Source organism: Anser anser (genome assembly GCF_964211835.1).
Source record: "Anser anser genome assembly, chromosome: 5".
In the NCBI taxonomy this organism is placed as follows: Eukaryota; Metazoa; Chordata; class Aves; order Anseriformes; family Anatidae; genus Anser; species Anser anser.
Genome location: NC_139725.1, coordinates 26,284,122 through 26,310,662, shown reverse-complemented (window position 1 = coordinate 26,310,662; position 26,541 = coordinate 26,284,122). Strand labels below are relative to the sequence as shown.

The following is a 26,541-nucleotide window of genomic DNA, read 5'->3' as shown; positions in this document are numbered from 1 at the left end:
AGGTTTAAATCTCCAACACTTACCTATATATAAATCCTCTCTTAAGAGGGGCCTGTCCGATTTGCTCTCCTCTGTTGCTGATGATGATGGCGGCCACTATTAAAAAATAGCAGCAAAAATTATTCACTAGCTTTTTGTGTGTGTGCGTGAGTCTCTGTGTGTGTGTGTGTCTCTCTCTGCAATTGTTCCACGCTTTTTTCCTCTCTAGCTTTTCCCCCAGCAGCGCGATTTCCCTGCTCTCTGGCTGCTCAGTAGCACGGGGTTCACAGGGGAAAGCTTGCTGCTGCTGCTGCTGCTGCTGCCGCCGTTGCTGCTGCTGCCCAGGACAGACTAACAAATACATATGTGTGTGTGTATATATACGAACGTATATATATGTATACATATATAGCTGCTTTTTTTTTTCTTTTTTTTTTCTTTTTTTTTTTTTGTCTCTGGCTTTGACAAGGACAAGGGGAATTGCTACTAAATAATGTTTCTGGTAACTTTCAGATTATTTCCCCCTTTATCTCCCACCCCCTCCCCTCCGATGCACCCCACCTTTCCTCTCTCCTTCCCCGTGATGATTTATTTATCTAGCTGCTTTGGATTCTGCTTGTTTATTCATTTACATTTGATTTTTTCGTCCTTCCTTCCTAATTCAGAGCAACTCTAGTTTCTCTCCTCCGTTTCCTTCCTTTCCATCCCGGTTTCCTCGCCAGGGTCTCTCCAGCCGTGCCGAAGCGGACCGTCTCCCCCCGCACACACACACTCACACACACACACACGCACTCACTTTCCCCCTTTCCCTCTCCCTACACCCCCACGCCTCCCTCAGCCTCTCCAGCCCCTGCCCCTGCTCCCAGCCGATTTCATTTCGCACATCTCACTCTCTCTGTTGTGGCTGTTCTTGTTTTGTTTTGCTCTGTTTGCGTCTGCCTGGGTGCTTTACTCTCTTCTGACTTTTGTTGTTGTTGTTTGTTTGTTTTTTTATTCCCCCCTCTCCCCCTCTCTCCCCCCCCCCCCCCCTCTTTCTCTCGCTTTCTTCTCTTCCGGCCCGGTTTTTGACAGTACGATGAGCTGCCCCACTACGGCGGGATGGACGGAGTAGGGGTGCCGGCGTCCATGTACGGGGACCCCCACGCCCCCCGGCCGATCCCCCCGGTGCACCACCTCAACCATGGCCCGCCGCTGCACGCCGGCCAGCACTACGGCGCCCACGCCCCGCACCCCAATGTCATGCCGGCCAGCATGGGCTCCGCTGTCAACGACGCCCTGAAGCGGGACAAGGATGCGATCTACGGGTAGGTGCCGCCGGGCGACGCGGCGCCGCTGCCCGCCGAGCGGGAGGGCAGGAGCGGGGCGGGCGCCCGGGGGCTCCCGGGGGGCGGCCGGGGGGCGGCGGCGGCCCCGCGCTGCGGGCCGGGGGAGATGCGCGGAGGCACGGCCCGCGGGGCTGGGGTGCCGGCAACCTCGGGAGACACGTCCTGGAAGAGAGACCCCTCGGTGGAAAGGGAGTGGGGGGCGGCTTGTCTTCCCTTTTTTTTTTTTTTCTTTTTTTTTTTTTCTCTTTTTTACCGCGAGTTTTTTGTCTCGCTCGGAAAGGCCCCGGTCAGGACTTCAGACAAGAGAGGTGGCTCTCTTGGCGCTGGGTTTTAGGCGAGGAAGTGGTGTTCTGGTGTTCTCCTCCGTGCCATAGTAACCCTCCTCCAACACTGTAAATAAAGAGATATTCAAATCGCCGAAGACAGTAAGAATAAAAGGGATTCGCTTCTCACGAGCAGCTCTTCCCTGAGATAAGCGAAGTAAATGCATTGGAGGCAGCGAGCTGAGTTTTATATGTAGGAAAGAGAGAGCGGGAGGAAAAAGAAACACGTACCCAACAAAACTCGAGCCTGTGCCAGGGCACTGCTTGGGGGGAATGACACCGATTCCCTCCGGTGCCTTTTAGCAAAAAATACCGAATTATCCTAAAAGGAGAGATAGTAACGTCTGTGACAGAGTGTGGGGCCTTGATCAGACACCAAAGGGGGAAACAGACCAACTCATACTTACTACTTAGCACGCAGATAAAATATTTTTTTTCCTGACTACACCAACTATGGGAAAATATTTCGAGAAGTGCTCCCTCCCTCCGCCCCCTCCCCAGCTCACTTATCTGGACAGCTGGTATTTTACTTGGGTGTGCTTCCTAAGCCAGGAAACTTCACCACATTTTTGTTAGCAGGCCCCTTGAAAAATAAAATTACGTATTAAGTAGTTTGCAGTTTGCCTCCCCGTGCTTCTCATTTTAGGTCATAGCTTGAGGGTAGGGATGGGATCTCCCAGGTTTCGCGTTATTTTAGGCTGTGGCGAAAAGGGGAAGGTTCCCAGCGGAGCTGCTGCCTGCTTGAGTGAGTGTGTTTGGTGCGCCGGGCGTGTGAGTGGAGGTCACTTTTGTCCTCAGCTCTGGGGACTGCACAGGGGATGCGGCTTGGCCATTCGCAATTTCCGAAAGAGAAAAAAAAAATGAAAAGGAAAAAAAAAAAAGTGTATTTTATTTCGAGGCGAGATCGTCCCTGCTCTGCCCGAAGCAATACCGAAAGGCTGCAGAGCGTGTCCGTGTGTCCGTGTGTGTACGTGCATTTAAAAAATACTTGTTGATTAGAGCTCTTCTTTCCCCCTCTCCCCACCCCCTCCTGCTCTCTTTGTGTGCCACTGCCCGGTAGGCACCCGTTGTTCCCCCTCTTAGCTCTGGTCTTTGAGAAGTGCGAGCTGGCGACCTGCACGCCCCGGGAGCCCGGCGTGGCCGGCGGGGACGTCTGCTCCTCCGACTCCTTCAACGAGGACATCGCCGTCTTCGCCAAACAGGTCCGCCACCTCTCCCCCCGCCCCCGGCCCTTCCCGGCGCTGCCGCCGCCCCCGGCTCCCGAGCCCCGCGGCCGGGCCCTGCCCGGGGCAGCCCCCCCCGAGCCCCCCCCCCCCCCCCTCCTTCCCCCGAGCCCCCTCCGCGGCCGCCGGCGGGGGGCGGGAGGGGGCGGCGGGGGGCGCGCTGCCGGGCCGGGGCCGCCGGCCCTCGCCCTCGAGCACCGACGGAAGGGGGACGCGGCTGGGGCCGGGTCTGGAGGCAGCGGGAGCGGGGAAGGACGGGGAGCCGGCAGGGCCGGGGGGCGGCCGGGGCAGGGCCGGCTCCCTGCAGCACCCCCCGGCTGCGGGGCGCCCAGAGGGGCCGTGGGGCTGCGCTGCCTGCTTTTGTCACCCCTCGGGGTTGCTCCCTTCGGGCCAGCGGGCAGCAGGGCCGAGGGAGGGAAGAAGCCGCAACTCACGCTGCTTTGCCTTCTCCTTGCAGGTCCGCGCTGAAAAACCACTTTTTTCTTCAAACCCAGAGTTGGACAATTTGGTAAGGCCTCGCCCCAGCGCCCCAGCGCCCCGCTCCCCTCTCGCCTTCCCCTGCCCCGTGTTAGCCCCTCGCCCTCGGCAGCGCCGGGAGGAAGGCAGCCGGCCTTCGGCTGCACGGCCCGGCCCGGCCCCAGCCTTCAGAGGGCTGCACTTGCGAAGTGAGCCGGGGCAACGCCGGCAGCCCCAGCGCCTTGCGGGGCAGCGCGGAAAAGCCACGGGGAGCTAAAGTGAGGGAAATAAGTGCTTCGGGAGAGAGGGACGGAGATTTCTAACGTCATTCTTTTGCTAATGTGAACGTTTTCAATATTCAAAGTGACTAAATCCGCTTGTAAAGAAGATGCCAAAGTGTTCACCCCCCCCCCCCTCCTTCTGGGGGCGGTGGGGGGATGCGAGCGTGTGCTCGGCTTCTCCGCGGCCCCTGCGAAGCCAGGGCCGGGGTGCGGGGAGGGAGCGAGGGCGAGAGAAGGGGGAAGCTCGGGGGTGGCGGCAACAAGAGCTCATCGCCGCGCCTCCGATAGATATGATAAAAATCAAGTGCTGAGGTTAAAGTTGACCGAAATTGTTCAAGCGTGACCAAGGAGCTAAAATCCCGGATAATGACTGCGCGCCCTGACAGCCCCCGTCTCCCCCTCGCCCCTTTGGGCTCGCAGCCCCGCGCAGCCCCCGTGCTCTTTTCTCCCACCTAACCCGTGGCTCAAAACTTTCTTACAGATGATCCAAGCAATACAAGTACTAAGGTTTCACCTTTTGGAGTTAGAAAAGGTAAGCGGCGGGGCGGAGGGCGGGGGGAGGCCGTCCCCTCCCCGGCGGGCCGCTGCTGCCCTGCGCCCCCCGGCCGCTCGGGGGGCCTTGTGGCACGGCCGGGGGACCCGGGGCAAAGGCGGCGTGGTACCGCAACCTGTGCCATCGGGGCATGTGACACCCGACGGCCATGCCCAGCCCAGCCCGGCATTTTTTGTTCAGAGTAATTCCAGCCGAGCCCTCACATTTATCCATTATTAAGCCCCGTGCGTCCTTCTTGCCCCTGCTCTCGGCAGAAGTTCCCTCCGTGACTCGGAAATAACCCGTCTAGCAAAAAGCCAAAGGAAAGCCCTCCCGCTCCTCTGCAGCTCTGGCAGGCGTGCTAACCCCAAACAGGCAGTAAATGTTTGCAAGAGGCAGGGGGCCCCTGCTCGGCCTGGGGAGGGGGCTGTGCCCTGCCCGGGACGGCCGTTCCCAGCCCCTCGGCGGCTCGTCGTCACGCTGCTGGCCCGGGGCACCGAGCCGTGGGCGCCCCGCATCGCCCCGCTGCCGTCCCGGGCGAGGAGCGGTGCCCGCCTGCTGCGCTCCCCACACACCGCAGGGGGCCGCGACCCCGGGGCCGGAGCTGCCCCCGGGCCGGCCGGCCCTCCGCACGCCAGGCTGAGCCCCCTCGCTCTCTCTTGCTCTCTCTAACTTGTTGCTGCGGCGAGTCTCAAGAGAATAATATGCGCTGCAACAATTTCTCTATTGTTTCCTCGCCTTCAGCTATTGTGCCCCTTAATTAGAGTTACTCGTGGAGTAGATCAGAGTGTTGCTCTTGCTACCAGAAAGAGTTGCAACCCGATATTTCGCCATTATTGATGCTATTATTCTTGTTACCGCTTTCAGGTTCATGAATTGTGCGATAACTTCTGCCATCGGTACATTAGTTGTTTGAAAGGAAAAATGCCAATAGACCTCGTTATTGATGAAAGGGATGGCAGCTCCAAATCAGACCACGAAGAACTCTCAGGATCCTCCACAAATTTAGCCGACCATGTAAGTCCTTTTGATTTCTTTATGGCACTTTCTAAGACTTTTAACCTGCTTAGAGGACCTGTCCCCGATTTCATTGTTTTGTGGCTGCTGTCTATTAGTGCTCTTTCTACCTTTTGCAAGCTCGGCTCCTACCTTAAACTCCCCTTCCCCCCCACCCCCCCCCCCCCCCACCCCCCGATTTGCAAAGTTGTGAAAATGCAAAAGGTTCCTTCAGTTTCCATCTGTAAAGCAGCGGGTTTGCATCGGTTTGTAAAGTTTCCTGGTCTGGGCGACTCGAGGAGCTAGCAAACTGTCGGTTTGATGTGGTGATCGGTGCTTTTTCTTCTCCTTTGCCAACTCTGTAATCAATGCAGCAATGCAAGGAAACAGAGACAAGAAAGTTAGGGAGAAAGTTTGCTGATTTCCTCCCCCCTCCCCTCTCGTGGGGATGACAAGTGATGAGAATTATTGGCAATACTACATTGCATTAAAAAAGGGGGTTAGCACATTAGAGTTTCCAATGCTCGTGCTTTATAGCAACTTATTGTCAGAATATGGACTTATTGCCAAACGCCTGAAGCATCTTCATAATAAAAGACAGTAACCTTGATGAAGCAATTATTAACAATGTATTACAGAAAGCTGGAGAGAATTATGATTGAGTAACCGTAGGTTAGCGGTTGATTTTAACACTTTAGGAGTTGGTGAATTAGTGTTATGTGTGTGGGACTGAACGTTGGTGTGCGTGGTAAGGAGAGTGCCTTTGTTTTTCCGGGTTTTGGAGCAGCTCTGGTGACACTTAAAAATATGTAGACGCAGAGAGACTTCGGGATGTGAAGGAAAAGGCTGCAGCTGGTACCGCAGAAAAGGGAACGAATAGCTATGGTTAAAAAGAGTGGGTGTGAACTCTAGTTTATTTATAGGAACGCATCCCTGGGGGGAAAAGGGGTTTACACAGTTTTAGGTTCAATTGAACTCATAATCTAAATGATACAGTCTAATATTTTAGCGGTTGAAATATTAATTTAACACCCGGTGTGAAGTTAACCATGCTTTCTGCACAGGCGCCTGCCCTTATTTCCTAGTGTGTTAAGAAGAGTAGCTTTAAGCCCAGGGAGAATGAGCTTTCTAGGAGCTTTTGTTTCCTTTCAAAACATGTTGTTTCTATGTGTATTTGATAATTACATTAGACCTGGACTGAAGCTGAACTGGAAGATAAAATAATAATAAATTCTCCTAAATGCCCCCCTCCTGGTATTGTCTAGTTCCAGAGTCCTGAAAGTATTTTTGGACCCAAGCCTTAGCTTTCATTTTCTCATTTGTGCGAAGTAAACATTGTAGAACAAGATTTCTATGATGTTTTGCATTTGAAATCTCTTATTCTGAGGGGAAAAAAAAATACAGGCAGTGGTTCCTGAAAGTTTCCCCGCTTATCAGGTATCTCACATGTAGATAGTAAACTCCATGAGGCATGACGCTATTTCCAAAATATTTGTTTTATGGCATTTTACAACCCTAAATTTGTGTGCATAAGTATTATGGGGGGTACTAGAAAAGAAATTTAAATGAGTGGCACCTCGAAAGATATAGGGTCATTGTGTCTAATTTAGAGCAATAGAAAAAAAAAAAGTACGTTTTTCCAGTACAGTTTCTTTACAAGAGTGCGTTTCAAGTGGAAGTGTAGAAATGGAGCATGCTTATGTTTATATTGAAGAGATTAGATAAACTAGCCTGTTTAGGGTTCTGGCAGATGGCGAATGCTCAAGCCAATTTGCAGTGCTCCATTATAATATTTAAATTCACGCACAATGATAGGACAAGGGTGGAGGGGGTTAGCATTTTAATAATTTGATAACTATTATCTTCCCTAAGAAGAATCTCCTCTTGTTTTTGTGGCCCAAAAAACAAACTCAAATAAATATGACAACCCATTTATCTTGCACCCGTTAGGGTTTACCACTTCATTGGGTATTATAATTTAAAGCCTTTTATTTCCTGGAGATTTGAGCTATAACATTTTTACTTTAGCCCCCTGCTATTTGTTTTGAAAGGAAGCAATAATTTGTGCAACCAGAACACCAACTGGGAAATGAAGAGTTGTATCACATAGTTACATTTTATTCATGCGTTTTGGGAAATGTGTCTCCTTATTGGATTTTTTTTTTTTTTGTATATCAGCTTGTTTTCCCAACAAAACTTTAACACTCTTTTATAGCTTAGTCAAACTACTGTGTATGTACACGTCTATGTTTGCATTGTACAAGGTTGCAGCAGGAAGAAATCCACTTTTATATATAAAGTAAGAAACGCTTTTAAAATTGCTAATATAAACATGCAGGGGTATCAAAAAGTGAGCTATCATTTGTGAGCATCTACCTGAAAATGTAATAGTTCAAGCATGCAAATTTGTCCAATTTGACTCTCCAGGTTTATTTTTTGATTTGCTTTGATATGCATATTTAATATATAGCCTCAGGCTAGATCTCATTTGGTGAAAGTTGGTGCAGAGGTGATGATGAGCCACTTCAGAAGGACAGAGACAGCATGTTGTTTCCTCTGTTTTATGTATTGGCCCACTATTCTGATCCAGGGGTCTTCCCCTCATGGTTTTATTTGCACATGAAATACTAGGAGCGGTTCAGCTGATTGGCTATGAATAATGATAGCCAAAAAGAAGTGTAGTTTAATTTGTTGTGTGCCAGGGTTTCTCTTGTGGAGGTGACAGTTTGTGACAGCTGTTTGACACCCCCAAAATCCATACACCTCTGTTCTTACTAAGTGGTATAAAGCTACACCCTGTGTGTGTGTTTTCTGTGAATGCGAGGGGTGGTGACAGTGACAGTGGCAGAGCGGAACTAGGAGCTAATGCAGCTCTCATTTTCATTCCTTGGCTAGACCTGAAAATGTACCGTAAGGAAAAGTAACAAAAAGAACTGTGGGATTAGCCAGTATTTACCATAGGACTTTAAATGGGACACTGAGATACTGTGTTTCCCCTTTCACAATCTACTGCTGTAGTATTTATATAACTGAACTGGAAACCAAAAGCAAAATCAACAAAGGAATGAACTCTTCAGAGGTATACCTGTGCTGTAAAATGGAGACAGCTGTAAGCGGTTGTGCTATATGTGTTTGGTAATAAATGTGTATATCGAATTTTATTTTAGTGCACTATTAAGTGTTATGTAATACAGTAAGTGTAAGGGGTCCAGGGACTTGGTAGATCAAATAGTACAGCGCTGGCCACAAGAAGCTGAAACTTTTGTTATTACTCTGCTGTGTTTAGTAAATATAACAGCCCATAATTAGTGTTTGAATTTTTAACACCCTCATATTTTTTTATTGCTCTGAGGTATTAGCTGTAGATGGGAAGAAGGTAATTACAGCTATGCCCTGGCTGAACCAGATCAGTAAGGAAAGAAAAAAAAAAAAAGGGAAAAAAAAAAAGGAAAGAAACCCTTCCAGCTGCAGTTCAAGTTGAGTTTCCCAGCACAGACAATTTATTATTGTTCAATATAAACATGCTGGGCCCTATCCTGCATTCTGCGTTCAGCTTAAAATATCTGTTGAGATTGCCAATAAATCTCATTTTTCTTTTTTTCTTTCCAGCTACACAAATCTGAAAAAAGCAATGCTTGTAAAATTTGGAGAATTTACAACTTTTTCCAGCATACGATAATATTTTGTACTTTATTTACATTTGTTTTGTACCTGGCCTCTCCTGGTGCCATACAATTCTATCTTTAGCACAAACCTACTTTGAAGCCTTGAAATTTCCCCATAGAAATTTATGGCTCTCCTTCCCCTGGCTTTCATAGGAGCAGGATCAGGGCCTCAGTCTTCTTGATATTTGTTTATATGTTATAGTCAATTTGCAGCTGAGAGGTAATAATATACAGATCATCATTCATAAAATATAATTAAAAATGGATAGAAATATACATACATCTAGTTTTTTTTTTTTTTTTTTTTTTTATAAAAGGACTGTTGACAGATCAGAAATCTGATGCCTCAGCTGTAGAAGAAAAATATTAGTCTGAATATTAAACCTTTCAGCTCTCAGATGAGTAGATACTTGTATTTTGTACTTTTGGACATCCAGACATTTTGTATTTCTTTAACATTTCTTATTGAAGAATGGCCTGTGCAAGTTCCTGACATCTTGCAGACGAGCAAAAATAAAAATATGTTAATATATATATAGGTTCCAGCTATATAATTAAACCTTTTGGTAAGATTTCACTGAGGACTGAGGAAGTAGCTACTGGCCTGGTGCTGCATTCCCTAGGTATGCCAACCCTGATGGATGCAAGAAGGAGTGTTGAGTATGCCAGAAATGCGGTATCAGACCCCAGAGGTGCTCTTCTTGTCTGTAGTGGGTCAGAAGGGAAACTAAGGAGCTAAGGAGCTAACTGGAGGAAAAAAAAATAAAAAGAAAAAAAGGCTAACTTTTTTCTTTCATAACCAAATTTCTCAGTGTGTGGTTTAAGACTTAGGATGTTACTGTAGTCCCTGTGTTTTCTGAAGGAGCAAGGAGCATCAGGAAGTTTTCAAGACTGTAGGAAATATAGCGTATTTTCTCTTTTTGATGGGCAGTGCTAGGCCAAGTAACCAGGCAGCTCACATTTGGGTATTCTAATTTTAATTTTAATCTGGGTTCTCTCAGTTTGAAATGACATTGTATTTCACTGTCTATTTGATGTTGGTGTTCCCTCTTTGGTTTGAGTTGTCTGTCACCGTAGATGAAGTGTAGCCACACAGAATGACGTAGAAGGACAATTAAAAAAAACAACAAAAACAAACAAAAAAAAAACAACAAAAAGCTAATTTTTCAAGTCTCAGTTCTTTTTACTGACAGGTGGATTACATGACTGATTTCAATCTTAACTGAAAAATACAAAGCACGTAGCTTTTAAGTGTTGCCACATTCTAGGAGTGTCAAAAATCCTCTTGACACTTTACTCAAATGCAAAGTCAAGGGACAAGCATGTCAAAATTAAAAAATGTACATATGTAGATATGTACACAAATATCTGAGAGACCAAAATACCTTGTGTTTTGTTTCACTCGTGTAATTCTCACACAAATTAGTGAAAAATCATAGTAAAAGTGCATCTGCAAGAAAATATACCTCAGTAATATCAGGAGTAGTCTTTTTAAAAAACACACATAATTGGAGTTTTTCATGGCTCATTTAATTATTGAAAGTTCCTTTATGTAATAAGTTTTTTATTGCCACGTTCCACAGCAATCTTTAAGGTATCATCCTGAACTTAATACATCCAAAACATGCACAAGCACAGATGTACACACATGCACGCACACAAATGCACAGGCATGGATGTGTATGAGTTTATGCGCCTGGTATAGTACACCATCTTTTGATATACCGTGGTACATAGAGACAGACTTTTGTAGTATCAGTCACTTCAGTAGCTCCACTGTGTTTACAGGTGTTACTTGTAAGAGCAAGGCAAGCAGGATTTGGTTTGTATTTGAGGGGGAGAATGCCACCCAAGTCAGTAGTTCTGTTCAGTTTTGTGTTTGCAAAATTAATTTACAAGAGCAACCTCTAGACCTTCAATTCCAACTCTCCTAACGGAGTGAGTCCTACAGCTACTGTGGTTTCTTTCAGGAAAGTAGGTTGTGCTTTATTTGTTCACGCAAGATAAATGGTTTTGTCCACTTCATCCGATAAAATGTAAGGGCCTGATCCTGTCACAGCTATATACTCAAAACTTCAGTTAACGTTTGTGAGCTAAATCCTGCTCAGCTTACTCACATGGATATCAGCTGGCCTGATAGATTTGACTTCCTAGTTACAAATAAGAAGCAAATTCCTTATGGTTAATTGAGTCTTGAATATCACCATAAAAAACAGTGTGAGATCAGAATCAGCCCCAGTGGGACTATGTACGCTCACAAAAAAAAACTCACCAGACTTTGCCCAGTGGTAATTCTGGGCATACAGTGTAAGAGTTGCAATTTGACTGAAGGTTTTCCTCTATCAAATCTCTCCGTTACAACATCTCTGTTCAAGAAACAGTGAAAAACTCTTACAGTTTCCACCAGATTTGCAGCATCGACAAAAGAGTAACACATCAGATTTGCTTTGTATACCAAGAGACTCTTGTCCTTTCTGTTGCTCTTTTCTAGATTTAGCAAAATTCAATGGTGGTGCTAAATCAATTTTTTTTTTTAACTTTCAAGGGAAAAAACACTGGCAAAATTGTGTTTTCTAGGGAAGGCTGTGTGTGTAAATGAGAAACAGTGGATAGCAGCGGAGTGATCTCCTGTGGCCCTGCTAGTACAAGCTTTCCCCATATTGTCTCCTGCTTTTATATTAATTACAACTTGCATTATCAGCTGCGAGTCTGTAGCCCAGCAAATAGAAAATACTGCCCCTGGAGACCTAGCTTCTTGTATCTATTTTCCATCTCCTTCTATTGTGCTCTACTCAGTATTCACTGCTTTTCTCCTTGTAACACTGCTCTTTAACACAATTAGGTAAGAGCAAGAGGAGCACCATATTTGACTCCCAATTATTAAAACTACTGGGAATAGCTACATGTGTGCTGTTTACATTCTACGGTATACGGCATTAGTTTAGGTCATATGTATGTGAAAATTTTATGGTATGCACATAAACACAAAACAGGCAATTGCATTTTAGCAGGCATCATCCACACTTCGGCGTGTTTCATGCTTCTGTAATGTATATTACTAAACCTTGCAAGAAAACATGAAAAGCCATGCAGTTTGTGTAATTCATCTATAGCTATCTGTTTTTCTCTCTTTTTTTTTTTTCAGTGTAATAGCTTAATACAAATTTTATGTAAATTAAGAAAAATTATAATTAATATTAGGGGACTTTGGATAGGGATCTCTCTAGATACCTAAACTATACTGATAAAGTGTTTCTAGTGAAGTACACTTCAGGTATGTCATTGGTGTCATTGGTCTTTTTTTGCGTGCGTGTGTGTGTGAAGATGTATGTAAACTATCTACTTATGATTAGGCATTTCGCCAAGAAGTTTTTCTTGAGGGACGCAAAGTTGGAAACAGTCTAAGGCAAAAAAAGAGGAGTTCACTGACGCATACAATGATCTTAGTCCAATGAAAAAGAATGCTGCCTTTTAAGAGGCTGTAAACTCCACCCCAAGAATTATTTGACATTTTTTATAATATTAAAGCATAGCTATTTCCCTCATTTTTAGATTCTTCCACCATTCTAATATCGCCTCTTGTAAATACCCCATCCTTCCCAATTGGATATTTCTATCCTTCAAAAAAATACTGCCAAATTGCTTCCTCAAGAAAATTGTGTCACAAGAAATACATTGAATTTCCAATCAATCCACCCTGTCTTTCCAAAACTGGATGTACAAGCTGAGGTCAAGAACAAATCAGCCTGGTAGAGACAGCAAGTGTTTTCAGCTGCAGGAAGTCTTATTTACTGATCGTTTCCAAATCATTACATTTTTGAAACAGAAAGGCCAGCCTAAGCTTTTGAAATACTGTATGATAGGTTTTGGATGGCATTTTCCTTAAAACATAGCTGAGGTGTTACCAGTTAATTATTGTAATTTTCGTATGTGTGATAAGGAGCTCCAACAGCAGCCAGCTTAAGAGAGCCTGGAGTGCACAAAATTAACATAACTCTCTGTGTTCCTTGAAAAGTTTAGCCTAGGTGAACATGTTGCAATTATTACATTTCCTAAAAGAAGGTTCCAGCCTGGTGTTATTGGAGGGCTAAACTCATGCTATGCTATTGTTTCTTTCCTTTTTCATGTATTTCTTCCAGCTCTTTATCTGATTACCATCCGGCAAACAGCTGACGCTAAGAGGCTGCAGAGGGCTGAAGAGCTCCTGTCTGCTGTTTGCCTTCAGCTTGAAGCTATTTGAGTGGCTTCCTAACTCGGAGATAAAAAGAGAAGCTCATAGGCACAACTGTGTTTTAATTGAGGCTGTAAAGAGACTTGCTCAGTTTTTGCATTTTATTTCTAGCTGAACTTTTTGCTAACCTTATTTTCAACTGCGCTTTTTTTTTTTTTTAATAACGTCTGGGCTTCCTGAACTTTCAAGACTTCTTTTCATTCTTTTTCTGTTTCTTTCCACCTGACTCTGTAAAAAGATGGTAAAATGATATACTTTTTAAATGAAATTGCAAGGGTTTACAGTATTAATTTTGATTCTGGAGACCTAATTAATATAACAATCTCAATGAATATAAAACCTTGTTGTGATTATTATTGCTATTATTTTTCTGTTGTTCTGTGTGAGAAAAGTAGATCGGTCTTACAGGTTTTGGAAGGGCGGTGGTTTTGTACTATAAATGCTATCGTGCTGTCAGTTGTGCTGATAGGTTAGGTGAATTTAAGATCACGGACTGTCTTCTGTTCTGCTTATGTCTTCCTGCTGTGGAGCCACATACATGCATGCACGTGTGTGTTTGTGTAAGGTGAAGGGGATTTGGATCCTTCTTACCCTTTGGTCACCTAGGGCTTTATTCACAGCCTTTTGAAGTCAGAGGATCTTCCCTTTGTCTCTGCTGTGATCTGGGTCAGGCCCGTTAGATTTATGTTACTGGGTTTTGTAGCAAGACGTTATTTGGCAGTTCTATTTTACGTTGCTATAGAGCATGTGGTACTAATCAACTCTAGGAGATTACTTTGAGATGTTTCAATATATATTTTGAGACCTGATTCCAATCACACTTACACTGAATTTTACAATGGGTAAATCAGTTGATTTTGTTGAACTTATTCCTACTACACATTGGGGTAGATGAGGTCAGAATTGGTCCTGCTCAGAGAATTCATCAGTACTCGTCATTTGCTGCTCTCAGGATCTCCTCATGCTTTTATAGCCCAGTGTTATTTCATAATGCAGATGTAGGACACAATCAAACCTAACGGGCAATATTAGGGTGGGATGGGGGTTGAGAGAGTTGGGTTGCAGGTCGGGGGATATTTTTTGTTTGTTTTGGTTTGGGATTATTATAGTGTGCTTGATTTAAGTTGTCACATACAGGTGACGAGTAATGCAGGTCCAGCCCCTAGTCTGATCTGTTTCATGTGTTCTTGCTCTCCTTTTCTGCCAGAGGAAATTCCATCTCTTGCCTGCCTTCATGTGGTGCTGATAAAGCTCTTCCTGTACAGTAGAATTCCTGTTTTCCTTTAAGCAACAGCAGGGTATTGGGAATGATCAGGAAAGGGGAGGAGGACAGGAGGAGAATACACTCAACAAAGTAGCGCTAAACTGTAACATTAACTTTTCCTCACTTATCCCTTTAAATAGCAGCTCCTCACTCCAGGAGAGCCAATACTCAATAAATTAGAAAGCTAGCATGAACGATGTGACTGAAGTACAGTGGTTGAGGTCTTACTTAGCAAAGTTTTGCAAACTTTGTACGTCTGTCTTATCTGTTCTCTTTTGTCGTGTTTTATGCATAGTAATGTAGAAAGAATTACATAAAAATCACTATACGTGTTATTTTATGTAATCACCTGGTGGTTATTCTTGACAATACTTGTAAGCAAACTGTTAGAGTGATACAGCTAGAAAGTCTTTTGAAATGTGTCATATCAATATGTGTGTGTGTGTTAGGGGGGTGGGGGGTAGAAGCATCTTCCCGGCAAAATGTTTTTCAGAAGCAGCTTGCTTTTTCCCCACAACTTTGCATTTGCCTGAAGTTTTTTCCACCACTCAGACTGGTGAGAGAGAGGGTAGGGTGGGAGGGCATTTTTCTCTCCCATGCACATTCTTTACTTCTTGAAACAGCTTCCCTCCTCTTCCTCTCCCCTCCCATCTCTCACCAGTCTAGAAAAACAAAGTGTGGGGAGGCAGTTTACAGGCCAGCTAGCCCAATCCTCATGTGAACACCTAGTATCATAAGCTGTGCAGGTCATTTGATGTCCTCCCCCCAGCCCCTTGTTGCTCATTAAGAAACATATATATTTTTTCCCATCAAATATTCTTCTGCAGTGCTATTAAAACAATTAAATCCAGATAACTCTTTGAAAAGTTAAAAAAAAAAAAATCTGTCCTTTATTTTACCAAATAAATCTTTGTACCTCCTCTGCTTGTCTTTGCTGAAGAATTATTACACTGTGCAAACAGTATCAGTGTTTGGCACATTTCACAAATGCTAATGTGTATACTTTTCCCCCCCTCCTCCCCTCTTCTCCCGGTTTTCTTTCTGTTCTTCATTTGCTATTGGAATGGGAACTGTGGAAAAAATTCCTTGGCACTCTGACACCAGAATCCTTCATCTTGGAGAGACCACGATGATGCAACCTCAACGCACTCGGCAGGCACACCGGGGCCCTCCAGTGGGGGCCATGCTTCCCAGAGTGGAGACAACAGCAGCGAGCAAGGTAAAAGGTCAAACTTTTTCCCTGTGCAAAGTAGGCATGACTAAAATAACTCCAGCTTTTTTTATTATATCAGTACATCTGCCTTAGAGTAAACATGGAGTGGCAGACTTGCAGTATAATCAGCTGTAACTTAGGGAGATGGTATTTCCTTTTCTTAACCCACTTAGCTACATTTTATTATTATTTCAAAGTGAAATATCTAATCTTCAAACAAGCTTTGTAATAACAATTGATTAGTTCTGCCAATTCCTTTACAAATTTGGTTATCTACAGTTTATTTTTGTGCGGTGTAAGTAAATATAACGACAGATATACTCTCCAGCTGTGATGCAGTTGTTTGAGCTGAGTTATAGATGGAGAATTTAACCTGTAGTTTTACTTGGGGAAAAGATTCATATATGAAGTTATCATCAAGCTGCTAAATTATATGCAGTATATGCAAACCCCAAATTAGACAGAAAATCGTTTCTTGCAATGTTTACTTGTACAGACTCATTTCTGCTTCCGAAAATCTTAGTTCAGAATGGTAGAGATAGACCTGAACTGCAAAACCTTTGTTATATCTATGCAGTGAAGACCTTCTCTGTGTTTCAGGAGTTTTGATTATTATTTTATTTTTTTTTATTTCCTACTGCATTGCACCTTGTGTGTGGTCATCTGCATCCATGCTGAGTGAGTGTCAAAGGCTGTCATCTTGATATGATTGTGTTTTACACTCACATGTTAGAAATGTAAGTGGCTCCAGAAGGTATGAGATTCAAGCCTCAAGTGCTAAAGAGTGGGGTAAAGATGGTCTACTGCCACTCTTGGAACCTGACTCAGAATTGTGATTTTTAAGAACAAAGTTTATGGTGGGCTCCATTCTTATTTCTTTGTTGTCATGCTATGCCTCAGCTAGCAAGTGCGACACTACCTTTATTACGCTTTATGATATGCTCCCTCCACCTCCCACATCTGCAATGTTTTGCCACTGCTTTTCCCCTCACTTGGTGGTCACGTGTACCCAGCACAGCCAAACGACAAACCCATGATCCAGCTAGCCATGCAGGATCCCAGACTGGGGAGCAGAGCAGCCTTCAAGGCTACTTGCTGCTGTTGCTGTCGGCTTCACGCTGCAGGGAGCTTCCGCCGCGGAACATGGCTTGGTGCCACGCTGAGGCGGCTGAGCTGATGCGCCATTTCACGTCTCTCACGTGGCCGCTGCCTGGCACAGAGCTGGAGCCTCTCCTCTTTCTCACGGTCTGGTGTCCCACCCCCTGTGGCTCTAGCAACCTGCAAAGTTTGTCTCTGGTGTAGCGGTTTGGGTTTGTCTCCTATTTGTACGACTTGTTTATGCACTAGTAGTCTCTGCTGCCATGGCACAGGGCGTGATCCGTGTCCAACGTGAGTCACTCAGGACTTTTCTGTGTGCCTGACACAAGGTCCAGCATGAGCTCTTGCAGTTCAGTGGCTCCTGAAAGGGAGAGCCTGACTGATAAGCAGCAAACCAGCATTACAGCTGGCCATAGGCTTTACTGTTGATGAAGTGTTTACACTTTGTACTGTGGTTAGGATATTTGACATAGCAGAAGATCATTTATGTACTTAAAAATGATTCTTCTGAGTCACCTGTGACTGTGGTCATTCCACCCCTAGGTAAGAAATTTGCTCAGGCCTATATCTCTACTCTGTCCCAGCAAACCTTATAAACTAAAAGCGTTTTTTCATCAAGCTATACCTTGATGTAAAGGGATCCCTTGTAGTGACATCCAGGGACCTTGCATTTCACTAGGCAGTCCGATCTTTTGCCGTGTAAATCAGAGTGCAGGAGAAATATTCCTAAGCATGAGAAAAAGCAGTTGATTACAACTACGTGACCTTCTCATTGGAAACTGAGGTTCCTGGCAATATATAGGACTTAAACCTGTTATGCTTACATCTGCAGAAGATGAACGGTTGCTGAAGGGCCAAATCCGTCACCAGTGTTGCCTGGTCTAGCAGAGTGAAACATCGCTCTTACGCTTCCCTTTGTACTCGGTTGGGCCTTTTAAAAGGAAGCAGTCGTCCAGTGGCAAATCAGCATTCCTCTCAGCTGCTGGCAGCTGAAAGATGTATGATCGTACAGTGCAGGCAAAATTCCCATTGGAGACAGCTTTGGATTGTTCTTCCTCCCTCAACCCTGGGAAAGACTAGAAAGAGGGAGGCCTAGTGCAGAGATCTGTACTGAATTTTCCCTACAGTTCCTTGAGGGGGGCAGGGTCTACTTTATCACTGCTGAACTGGCAGGGAATCTGTCCCAGCCATTCCTAAGGCTGGTGGAATGCCCTCTTGGGCTGTTCTGGCATAGCTACTTGTTTGGGTCAGCTTGGTTTCCCTGTGGTTTCATTAAGACCTTCCTCCAGTGTTGTATTCCACTTGCCCCAGAGGATTTCTTGGGAATGGGAACTCAGTAATGAGTCTTAGGTTACATTAGCAACCTTTGGGCTTTTCCACTGATGCCTGGTGGCAGCAGAGATTGATTCAAACTAGACTCAGTCTCTTCTGGCTCTTGGGAGCTCTGTTTCCATGTGTCTCTGCTTTTGCCTTAAGTCTATGACATACAGCTCATGATTTTTAGGAGATGGAAGTGAGATGGGTGAGTGATGACATTACCTCATGCGGAGAAAGTCTGCAAAAACAGATCTATTACATAAAATAATCCATCCATAATTCCTGAACTTGGAACCAAAAAAGCTGTAGGCGTTTTGGCTGCTTGTGGAGGACAGTTTCTTCATGACAGTGCATGACTGCCATTTTGGCACCAAAAGGGTTAATTTAGTCAATGTTTGATATCAGAAACACACTGGCATTGACAGGGTTAAGGAAAAGGCCTTCAGGCAGTAAATGTTGAAAGATTATCCTAATTTTATTAGTGGTGAGTGTCTATGTTGTTCTTAACATGTCACCTCACCTGTTCAACAGAAAACAAAGCTATACAACATATTGATCATCTAACAAACCTAAGTACTAGTGACCTGTAATCTACCAAGCATTTATTGACTTTATCCCAGTTCAGATCCACAAATGCAGATCAATGCCATGTAATAATATTTTAGAGATCAGTAATTATGTAGTAGGTATGATTCTCTTTCCCCCTGTCCTGGAAAGAGAAAGAGTTAAATATATCCAATAATAAAAATAAAATACTCTAAACATCTTACAGAGGAGAAAAAGGAGAAGCTGATTTAATGGTCTAATGAGGCCATCTTCCAGAGACTTGTTTTGTGTAGGGCTTGCTTTGACCTTTTGCTTTGCTCAGGAGCCCAACGCTTCATTTTTCACATTCTTGCAATTACGTTAACGCTTCAAGCATTTCTGACTCCAAGTCAGCTAGCAACACCAGGCATAACTCAACACTGTGAGTTTTTCTCCTCTCTGTAGATTCATTAACAGGTCACCGGGGTCCCAACTGAAATTTAAAACTGACTGGTTCTGTTGGGTTAGCTGAGTTATAGCAAGGGAGATGGCAGGAAAGGGGCTGAGAGAAGGGGTGGAGAGAGAGAAGACCCTGGGGTTTTTGTCGGGGAATATATGTGTGAAAACCCTAAGCGGAAGATTAAAAGGTGTGTGCAGCTTTATCGTCCACCCTCTTCTTTGGGGAGGGGGGGAGGGGGAGGGGAAACAGATCTGAAAAGCTTTCGGGGTATTGTATTTTCCTGATTCTCTGTGAGACAAAGTGAAAAAGGCCCTTACACGCAAGGCTAAATGACTTCTAGAGTTCTGCATCAGTTTGTACCACGGTGATGGATATGTCGCTCCCAGACTTTAATTCCTATTTAATCTCTTTATGGGATATTTCAAATAATGAATATGGCAGATTATGCATGAAAAGTGGGAAATAAATCTTTTTAAGGTTTAAAAACATGTGGTCTACAGGAAAGCACCAGGGAATAGTTTCGGTTTCATACTTTATGATACCAGGACTGTATACCTGATTTGTCAGATTCTTAGTTCAGTCACCAAAAGGGCCTGATCCAGTGAAGTCAGATGGAGGCTGTGGTTTTTCAGGACCTTTCAGGAAGTTCAGCACCTTTTAGGATTAGGCCTGGGGTGATAAACTTGACCGTAAGTGAGAAGCCAGAGACAGGAAACTGCTTCTAGGTTATACAGCAATAAAGGTAATAAATGAGCATCAAATCCAGTTTGCCTTTGTACAAGTAGTTCATCTTTTTTCTTTTTTTTCATGTAACTACTTGTGCTGAATGAAGAGGATCTTTTATATACAATATCTGAGGACTACTATCTAGGCCAATATCTTAAAGGAGTTTTGAGCCATTTTTGTGATAGCGTGATGTTTGACCCACAGATTTGTCCACAGTAGTTTTCTGTGGCAAAGGCTCAATATCAGGTTCATGGCAAAGTCAGATGCTAGCTGAAATCACATGCATTAGTCCTAGGTTATGCCTCTGGGTTGATGCATGTTGGAAAAATTAGATGGTATATTTCTTACTTATATCTTTATGTAATACACAAATTTATGAAAGTAGCTCATAATAACAGGACAGGCCCTCAGGCATTAAAACCACATAAAGCTTTGAACCAAACTCTAACAGGCAGAAAAGGAAAAAAGAGAGAGAGAGGGGTAACAACAACAATAATAATAAATAATTTTAATAAGAAGAATTAACATATTCATATGAAGTCTTGGAAGTTTAATATACTAAAAGTAATACTACAACTTTTTTTTCCTGTATGTATAGGTGAGCCTGCTGAGGCTAGCTAGCATGCATATTCATTATAAGGATTTGGAATATATTACTATTTCTTTGTATTTTTATATGTAAACCTATAGGGCACAGTTTTACTAGAAGAGAACTGTCTTTTGTAAGAAAGAAATTTCCTTATAGAAAGGTCCAAATATCCAGACTGTGAAAAATCAAACTTCCTAATGAATAATGCTTCACTGGAGATGCATTATTTCAGAAGGCATAGCTCTCATGAAGGTGAACTGTATGAAGTATGAAAAACTCTTAAAGAACAATGAGTTTTTTCAGCTGAGGAAGATACAGGAAGAGAGTAGCCCTTATTAATTCATCTTTTCCTTTCAAGTTTGAGGGGCCCGTCCTTGTGTTGATATGTATGAGTAATTCCCATTAATGGTGATGGGAGTTACGCATGTGCACTGACAGAAGAATAGACCCCTTAGTGTTCAAAGCACATGAAATTTACATTTTTTTCCATTGCTGTAATTGAGATGTTGACAAATTGGAGAATATTGATGAGCCTTTGTTTTAAGTATTTCTTGCCAAGTTTGTTTTATTTTTTCATGGTTTGAACAATGGTGTGGGTTCAGTAGCAATGAATAATCAGGGTAGAGTAAAGATAACTTTGTATTTCAATATTTTGATGTGCCAATATGAAATAAATTGTCTTAGGCAAATGGAATATGCTGTTTTAATCATTAGCTATGCATGAAAGAAAAATTGATGTTGACATCTTTGCTGTAAAATCGTTGTAATGGGGCCTTCCTTACAATTCATTTTTGTAAAATTCATTTTGTACATTTTGCAGCAATTGAACAATCCCTGCACTGTGAATAGGCAGAATTCCCAGAAATACTGAGACAGTTGGCCCAGTAACTGCTGAGCTCACACTGCACACCACATGCACATTAACCATAATGATGCCAGAACCAGCTTAGCTAAATATAGTCACATTTTAGTATCCTCCCATCCTTTCTTTTCTTTCCTTCTATTGCATGAACAAATACAGCTTCTTGCAGTTTTTGTTAGATTGGTGGGTTGTGGAAACATTTATGTCCCTACTCACTATTCAGTAAGTAGCAGTAAAATTTCATAGTGAATCTTCGCTTCGCTATACTGTTTTCTAATAATCAGGCTGGTGGGAGCTGCAGATTCCTCACCGTTTATTAAATTAAAGCTTAGGGTGTGGGGGATTTAAAAATATTATACATGTATTTAGCATCCTCACCTCTTAATTTTTAATCCATGAAGTTCTATTTATATTTAGGTATATACAATAAAACCCTCTATCAACATATAAGCATTAGAAAACATTTACTTCCATTTTTGAATGTGTTGTGCAGGGGTTTCAAATGCAGCCCAGGAAAACTCTGTCAATGGAATGTTTTCATAGTGGCAGTAATCTCTTTAAAATAACCCTAAATACAATATGACAGATGCCATCTGGAATAATCTTTTGCTAGTTCCTTTCAACTTTTATTTTTTCCTACAGCTAAGTTCATCTAAAACTGGTCCCTTAGTCATGTGGTAAATGCAGTGGACTCTTTCCTCCCTTGTATGCACAAATGTTCAGAGAAAATAACTTAAGAGATTGTTACTGTTGAGATGTTTGCCTCTGACTTAATGTTGCTGTTTTTCAAATGTGTGTGTTTATGTATATATTTATATATATTTGTTTATATATTTGTATTTCAAAATGGAAAAGGTAGGATTCCCCCTTAGGCTACTCTTTCCCTCTCAGATCCTACTCAGCCTAACCCAATTTGCCTCCGAATGTTAGATAACATCCCATTTGCTAAATTATAATTGTATGCTTGTTACAATATTAATGGTTTCATAATGCAATGCATTCGAACATACAGTAGCAAGTGCTTAAATGTCTTCCTGTGTTGTTACAGACTGACTAATTTCTTCCTATATGTGCCAACTTATTTGAAAGATCTAGGGTTGGAATCTCTGGATTTTTTTTTAACTTAGTCGTGTAAAGGGATGTCTCCTGATGCCTGTTAGAGTTTAATTTAGAGTAGTAATTAAACTTGAATACTGCCTCATAAACAAAAGATAAACAATAAACCAGCCACGTTCCCTGCTGTTTCATAGCTTTCTTTCCCAGATGTTTTAGCCTGATAATTTTTACACAGTGAACTACCTAGCAAAGAGTGCTATGGACAGAGGTCAAAGCCTAGCTCTTTGTAATGAGGTTTTTAAAAACTTTTCTGCAAATGAAGTAGTGTAGAATTTTCCTTTGTGTAGCTGATAAAATTCTAAGATAGAGAAAGGCGCTCATTAATTGACTTAGCAATTCTCTCCATCTTGTTTAACAAGATGGCACTAATTTAAAAACAAAAAACTTTTTTTCTTTTTTCCTTTTTACTGTTGATGACCAAGGAGTGTTGCTGTTCCTTAATATTACTGTGCACGGGCAGTATGTTAAAGTCTTCTGCCACCCTTAATAAATAAAAAGTACCTGTACAGGAGCTGCTCTCTCCGTGTTGATTGTGAGTAGCTATGGAAATGTTCACAGTGGAGCACTTCTAATGTTTTTAGACGCCTCCTCAGGCTGCTGGAGCTTGCCTGTCCATTTCTGGACCGCTCCAGTGTCAGCCATGATCTTTCTAATTGCCAGGTAGGAGTGGGCCGCTTGTCTGCAGAAGCCATGTTATTTTCACTGGGTGGGGTAATTACTGAAAGCTGAGAATAGCTGCACTAAAGACACAGGGATACTTTCATGATCCCATTAGCATAAGAGTGGGTAAATTATTCATGCCAAGTGAGGATTCTATGGGGAAAAGTATAGTTAATGCACATAGTTTTTAAATGTATCCCTTTCTGCTCTGAGACTAAATTCTTGTTGGATTCAGTTCTCAGACATTTACGGGAAAGCTCTAGTGGCATGTTAGACGCAGTTCATCTCTCTCTGTTTGCAGCGCTCTCAATAGAGACCATCTGGCAAAGATCCAAAAGGTGATTAAACAAAATGATCAGCTCTTGTTGCTGTGTTACATGTCCAATACTCTGGATTAAAAAACATGACCCACAACAGTCGGCTAACATCATCTCTTTTTTTCCCTTTTTTCCCCCCCTCCCTTCCCCTGTAAGAATTCAGATGGTCCACAAATGTCTATGCCATCTTTGTGTCCTTATGGCCCATAATCATGAACAGGTTGTGCAAATGGCTCTTTCTGTAACACGGTCTGTTCCAGCAGCATAGAAACATTTCATATTAATTGGGTCAGTCTAATGTTCATAATGACATGGGGAAAAATTACCCAAATGTGTTCTTATAGTAAACACTTAAAATGTGTCTTTCTGCTATTAGAAAGTGAAATTTGACATCAGGCTCATGTGGCTGATTTATTTTTTAAGGCTGAAGAAAATCAAAGCATGACACTGTCATCTGCTGAAAATAGTTTAAAGCCCCTTCTAAGCAAACAAAAAGGAGAGGGAGGGGGAATGAGCTGTGGTTTAACACCACAATCAGGGATGAATTTACAGTGCTATTCAGAAGAGTACTCCCTTATCATAAACAAGCTGATAATCACACTGAATCTAACTCCCAATTAGCTCTTTCCTCACTCGCAGAGATCAGCATACATGTCCTCCTTAAGCCGTGATATGTTGCTGTTGAGTCAGACAGAACATTTGTATACCTTATGTCATATTCAGAATTTAAGGATTAATGCTATATATTTACCAGAAAACCCAGCTAATCAGCAAGGTAATTTCTCAAACCAATCACTTCAATGTCTGAGTTAAGGTAAAAATGCCAAGACTGTGAATAGGGGACATATGTATCTTATCTTTTTGGGGTTGCACCAAATGCCAAGTACTAGCGTAAATTCAACAGAAACCAGACATTGTTGGAAAGTAATTAAAGAAATATTGAAATTAAACCTACCATATGAGTGAAATATTTGTAGGCCCGCTTTGTTGCGTACATAGCAATTTGCATGGAATTGAACAGTGTTTCTTTCTCTTGCTTCCTGAGTTTTACTTTGCTAAAAACCACAGAGGAGTCACCTCTGTGTATGCAGTATCAGGATCAGCTTCGTACTGAGACCCCAGTCCAAAATCAGCAGGTTTACTTAAATGAGAAATTTATTTAAAATAAACAAATAAAGCCTCCAAACCTATGCCAAGAAAAATAAAATTCCACTTTTGAAATCTAAAAAGACCTACCGATGCTGTCAGCTCTCCTTACTGTACAAGGTGAAAGCAATAGGTAAAAGCTGCAGATGTGTCCGGAGTGCTGGGGCGGGGGGGGGGGGGAGCGAGGCTCCCCCGGCATCAGAACTGTGTGGCAGATGAAAGGGACCCACATAGCCTTGGGGGTCTTAAGGCTATTACAGGGCAACTCATGCTCTGTTATCATGCTGATTTTCAATTGATTTTTGGCTGTACAGTACTTGTTGAAGGCCCTCTGGAGTATCAAACACTGCATTATGGCACTACACATTGTAATACGTGTGCCTTTTGTCTTACTGTCTTTACTTTGCCTGTGATAACCATTCTGCAATTGCTCCGGCATCTAAGGATGTTTTATATCTGTGGAAGAAGAACAGGTGAAAGAAATCTGACGGCCATTTTTAGTTGTCTCGTAATGTGGTGTGACATCTTTGTTCATAGTTCTAAATTTTCAAATCAATCTGATTTTAAATGACTACAAAAGCTTGTTTTTAACTATACAATTACTTCTCATTTAAGTGACTTATCACAGGGTACCAATCAACCTAAGTCTGAGGTCTAAATATAATTTCTTCTTTCTCAAACTTGCTGTATGATTCCTTACGTAACTGGTATTAAAGACTGTTAAATTTGAGCTGAGGTTGCAGGAAGCTTTCTATAGGCTGAAGTGAGTAATTTCTCCAACTTTCTAGCTTCTCCGTTCTTCACTTAAATGATTGTATCTCTCAGGCAGGTTTTTCATTCACTGAAAATCAAGTGATCTACACATAAGCCTTGATAGGCTGAGTATTTTTAAAATCAGATCACTAGCTAAAGATTTATGATATCTTCTTCAAAATAAATGCTTACCATTTTAACCAGCATTTTCTACTACACTAGCTTGCGTAAATCTTCACGCATACAGCGAAAGATGTGAATGAATGTTCAAAAGTCTTTACAAGAATAAAAATCTACATGTGAAAATGCATGTAGAAACTTAGACTTGCAGCTTTCTGGTCTAAATTAGCACGTGGTGTTATGGGAACTACAAGAGAGCAGTATAGCTAGTTGTATGTGCCTGCAGCCTTAACTGCCTTGCTAGCTGCAGGCCTGATCCAAAGAACAAGCATGATCACCAGGAAGACATCTGTTATTTCGGTGCCCTGCCTGTATTTCCTCATTTTGTTGCCATGAGGTAAGGATATGGATATCTGCTCAGGAGCAGCTATCTGCAGAACTGAATCCAGTAGGGCCCTGTGTAAGTTGCTCTCTGTTGTGTTTTCTTCCTCATCTGTACAATGGGCACAAGCATAATTAAATGTTGCACGAATGTTATGAATTGGTCATCTGTTCATCTGTTGAGCAATGGACTGCTCTTATAGTCTAGGAATGCAGGGTTATGTAGAAAATTAAAGTATGTTCTAGTATTGTCTTTTATCAATTTCATAATAGCAGCACTGTATATACTGTATTTGTAAATTGTATTGTTTATTTTAAAACTTCCTCTTTTTTCAACAAAGGTGAAAAGAGGTGAATGAAGTGATCATGATCTTTAAATTCATATATTTTTTTAAAGTAATAAGACTTAAGTAAGTAATGAAAGATGACATGGATCATGTCATCAATTTCTAAATGATATTTATATAAACATGAGAAGTCTAAAGTGATACTTCCAATGTTTTAAAAAATATTCTATCATTACATGTATATCTTCCTTTTCCTTTTTTTCTTTTTTTAATTATTTTCTCCCCACAAACAAGTACAGTAAACATAGACCAAGGAATACTTGATTTATTGCCATTTAGGTGTTAGGGATCCAAGGGTAATATTGGCTTAGAACAAGATTGTGCAATGCATGATATTTCTTTCTTCCTCAAGGATTTCCTTACTGCTCTAGAGCTAGAGAACAGGTTGTGATGTTTAGTGACCTTGCACATCAGTAGTTCTGTCTTTTAAACACGGACATTGATTTTTCTTATCCTGGCATGAGAAGATCTAGCATACCCCCTGCTCTGTTGCCTAAGAGCTTTCAGCATGTACGCAGGCAGTGGTGGCTAAGAATGAAGGCTTAAGGCATCAGAATTGGCAGAGGTATCATAAGTAGTATGCTTTATATTTGGAGTTTTTTGTTAACTATGAAAAACCAAGTATCCATTTTCCAT

General features: G+C 42.5%; 1 protein-coding gene across 9 annotated transcripts in view; it reads left to right on the top strand.

Annotated features, from left to right (window-relative positions):
• MEIS2 (Meis homeobox 2) overlaps window positions 1-26,541 on the top strand; it is a 172,654-nt gene that overhangs the window by 1,105 nt on the left and 145,008 nt on the right. For 6 of the 9 annotated variants that reach the window (XM_083838768.1, XM_083838760.1, XM_083838762.1 and 3 more), the window contains exons 2-7: window positions 1,051-1,283; window positions 2,688-2,829; window positions 3,308-3,358; window positions 4,069-4,119; window positions 4,987-5,136; window positions 15,380-15,494. In XM_083838768.1, the coding sequence (XP_083694894.1) occupies window positions 1,051-1,283; window positions 2,688-2,829; window positions 3,308-3,358; window positions 4,069-4,119; window positions 4,987-5,136; window positions 15,380-15,494 (742 nt within the window). Of the gene's footprint in view, window positions 1-43; window positions 482-1,050; window positions 1,284-2,687; window positions 2,830-3,307; window positions 3,359-4,068; window positions 4,120-4,986; window positions 5,137-15,379; window positions 15,495-26,541 lie in introns of those variants that run through there. The other 3 variants (XM_083838766.1, XM_083838764.1, XM_083838761.1) reach the window with 2 other exon arrangements.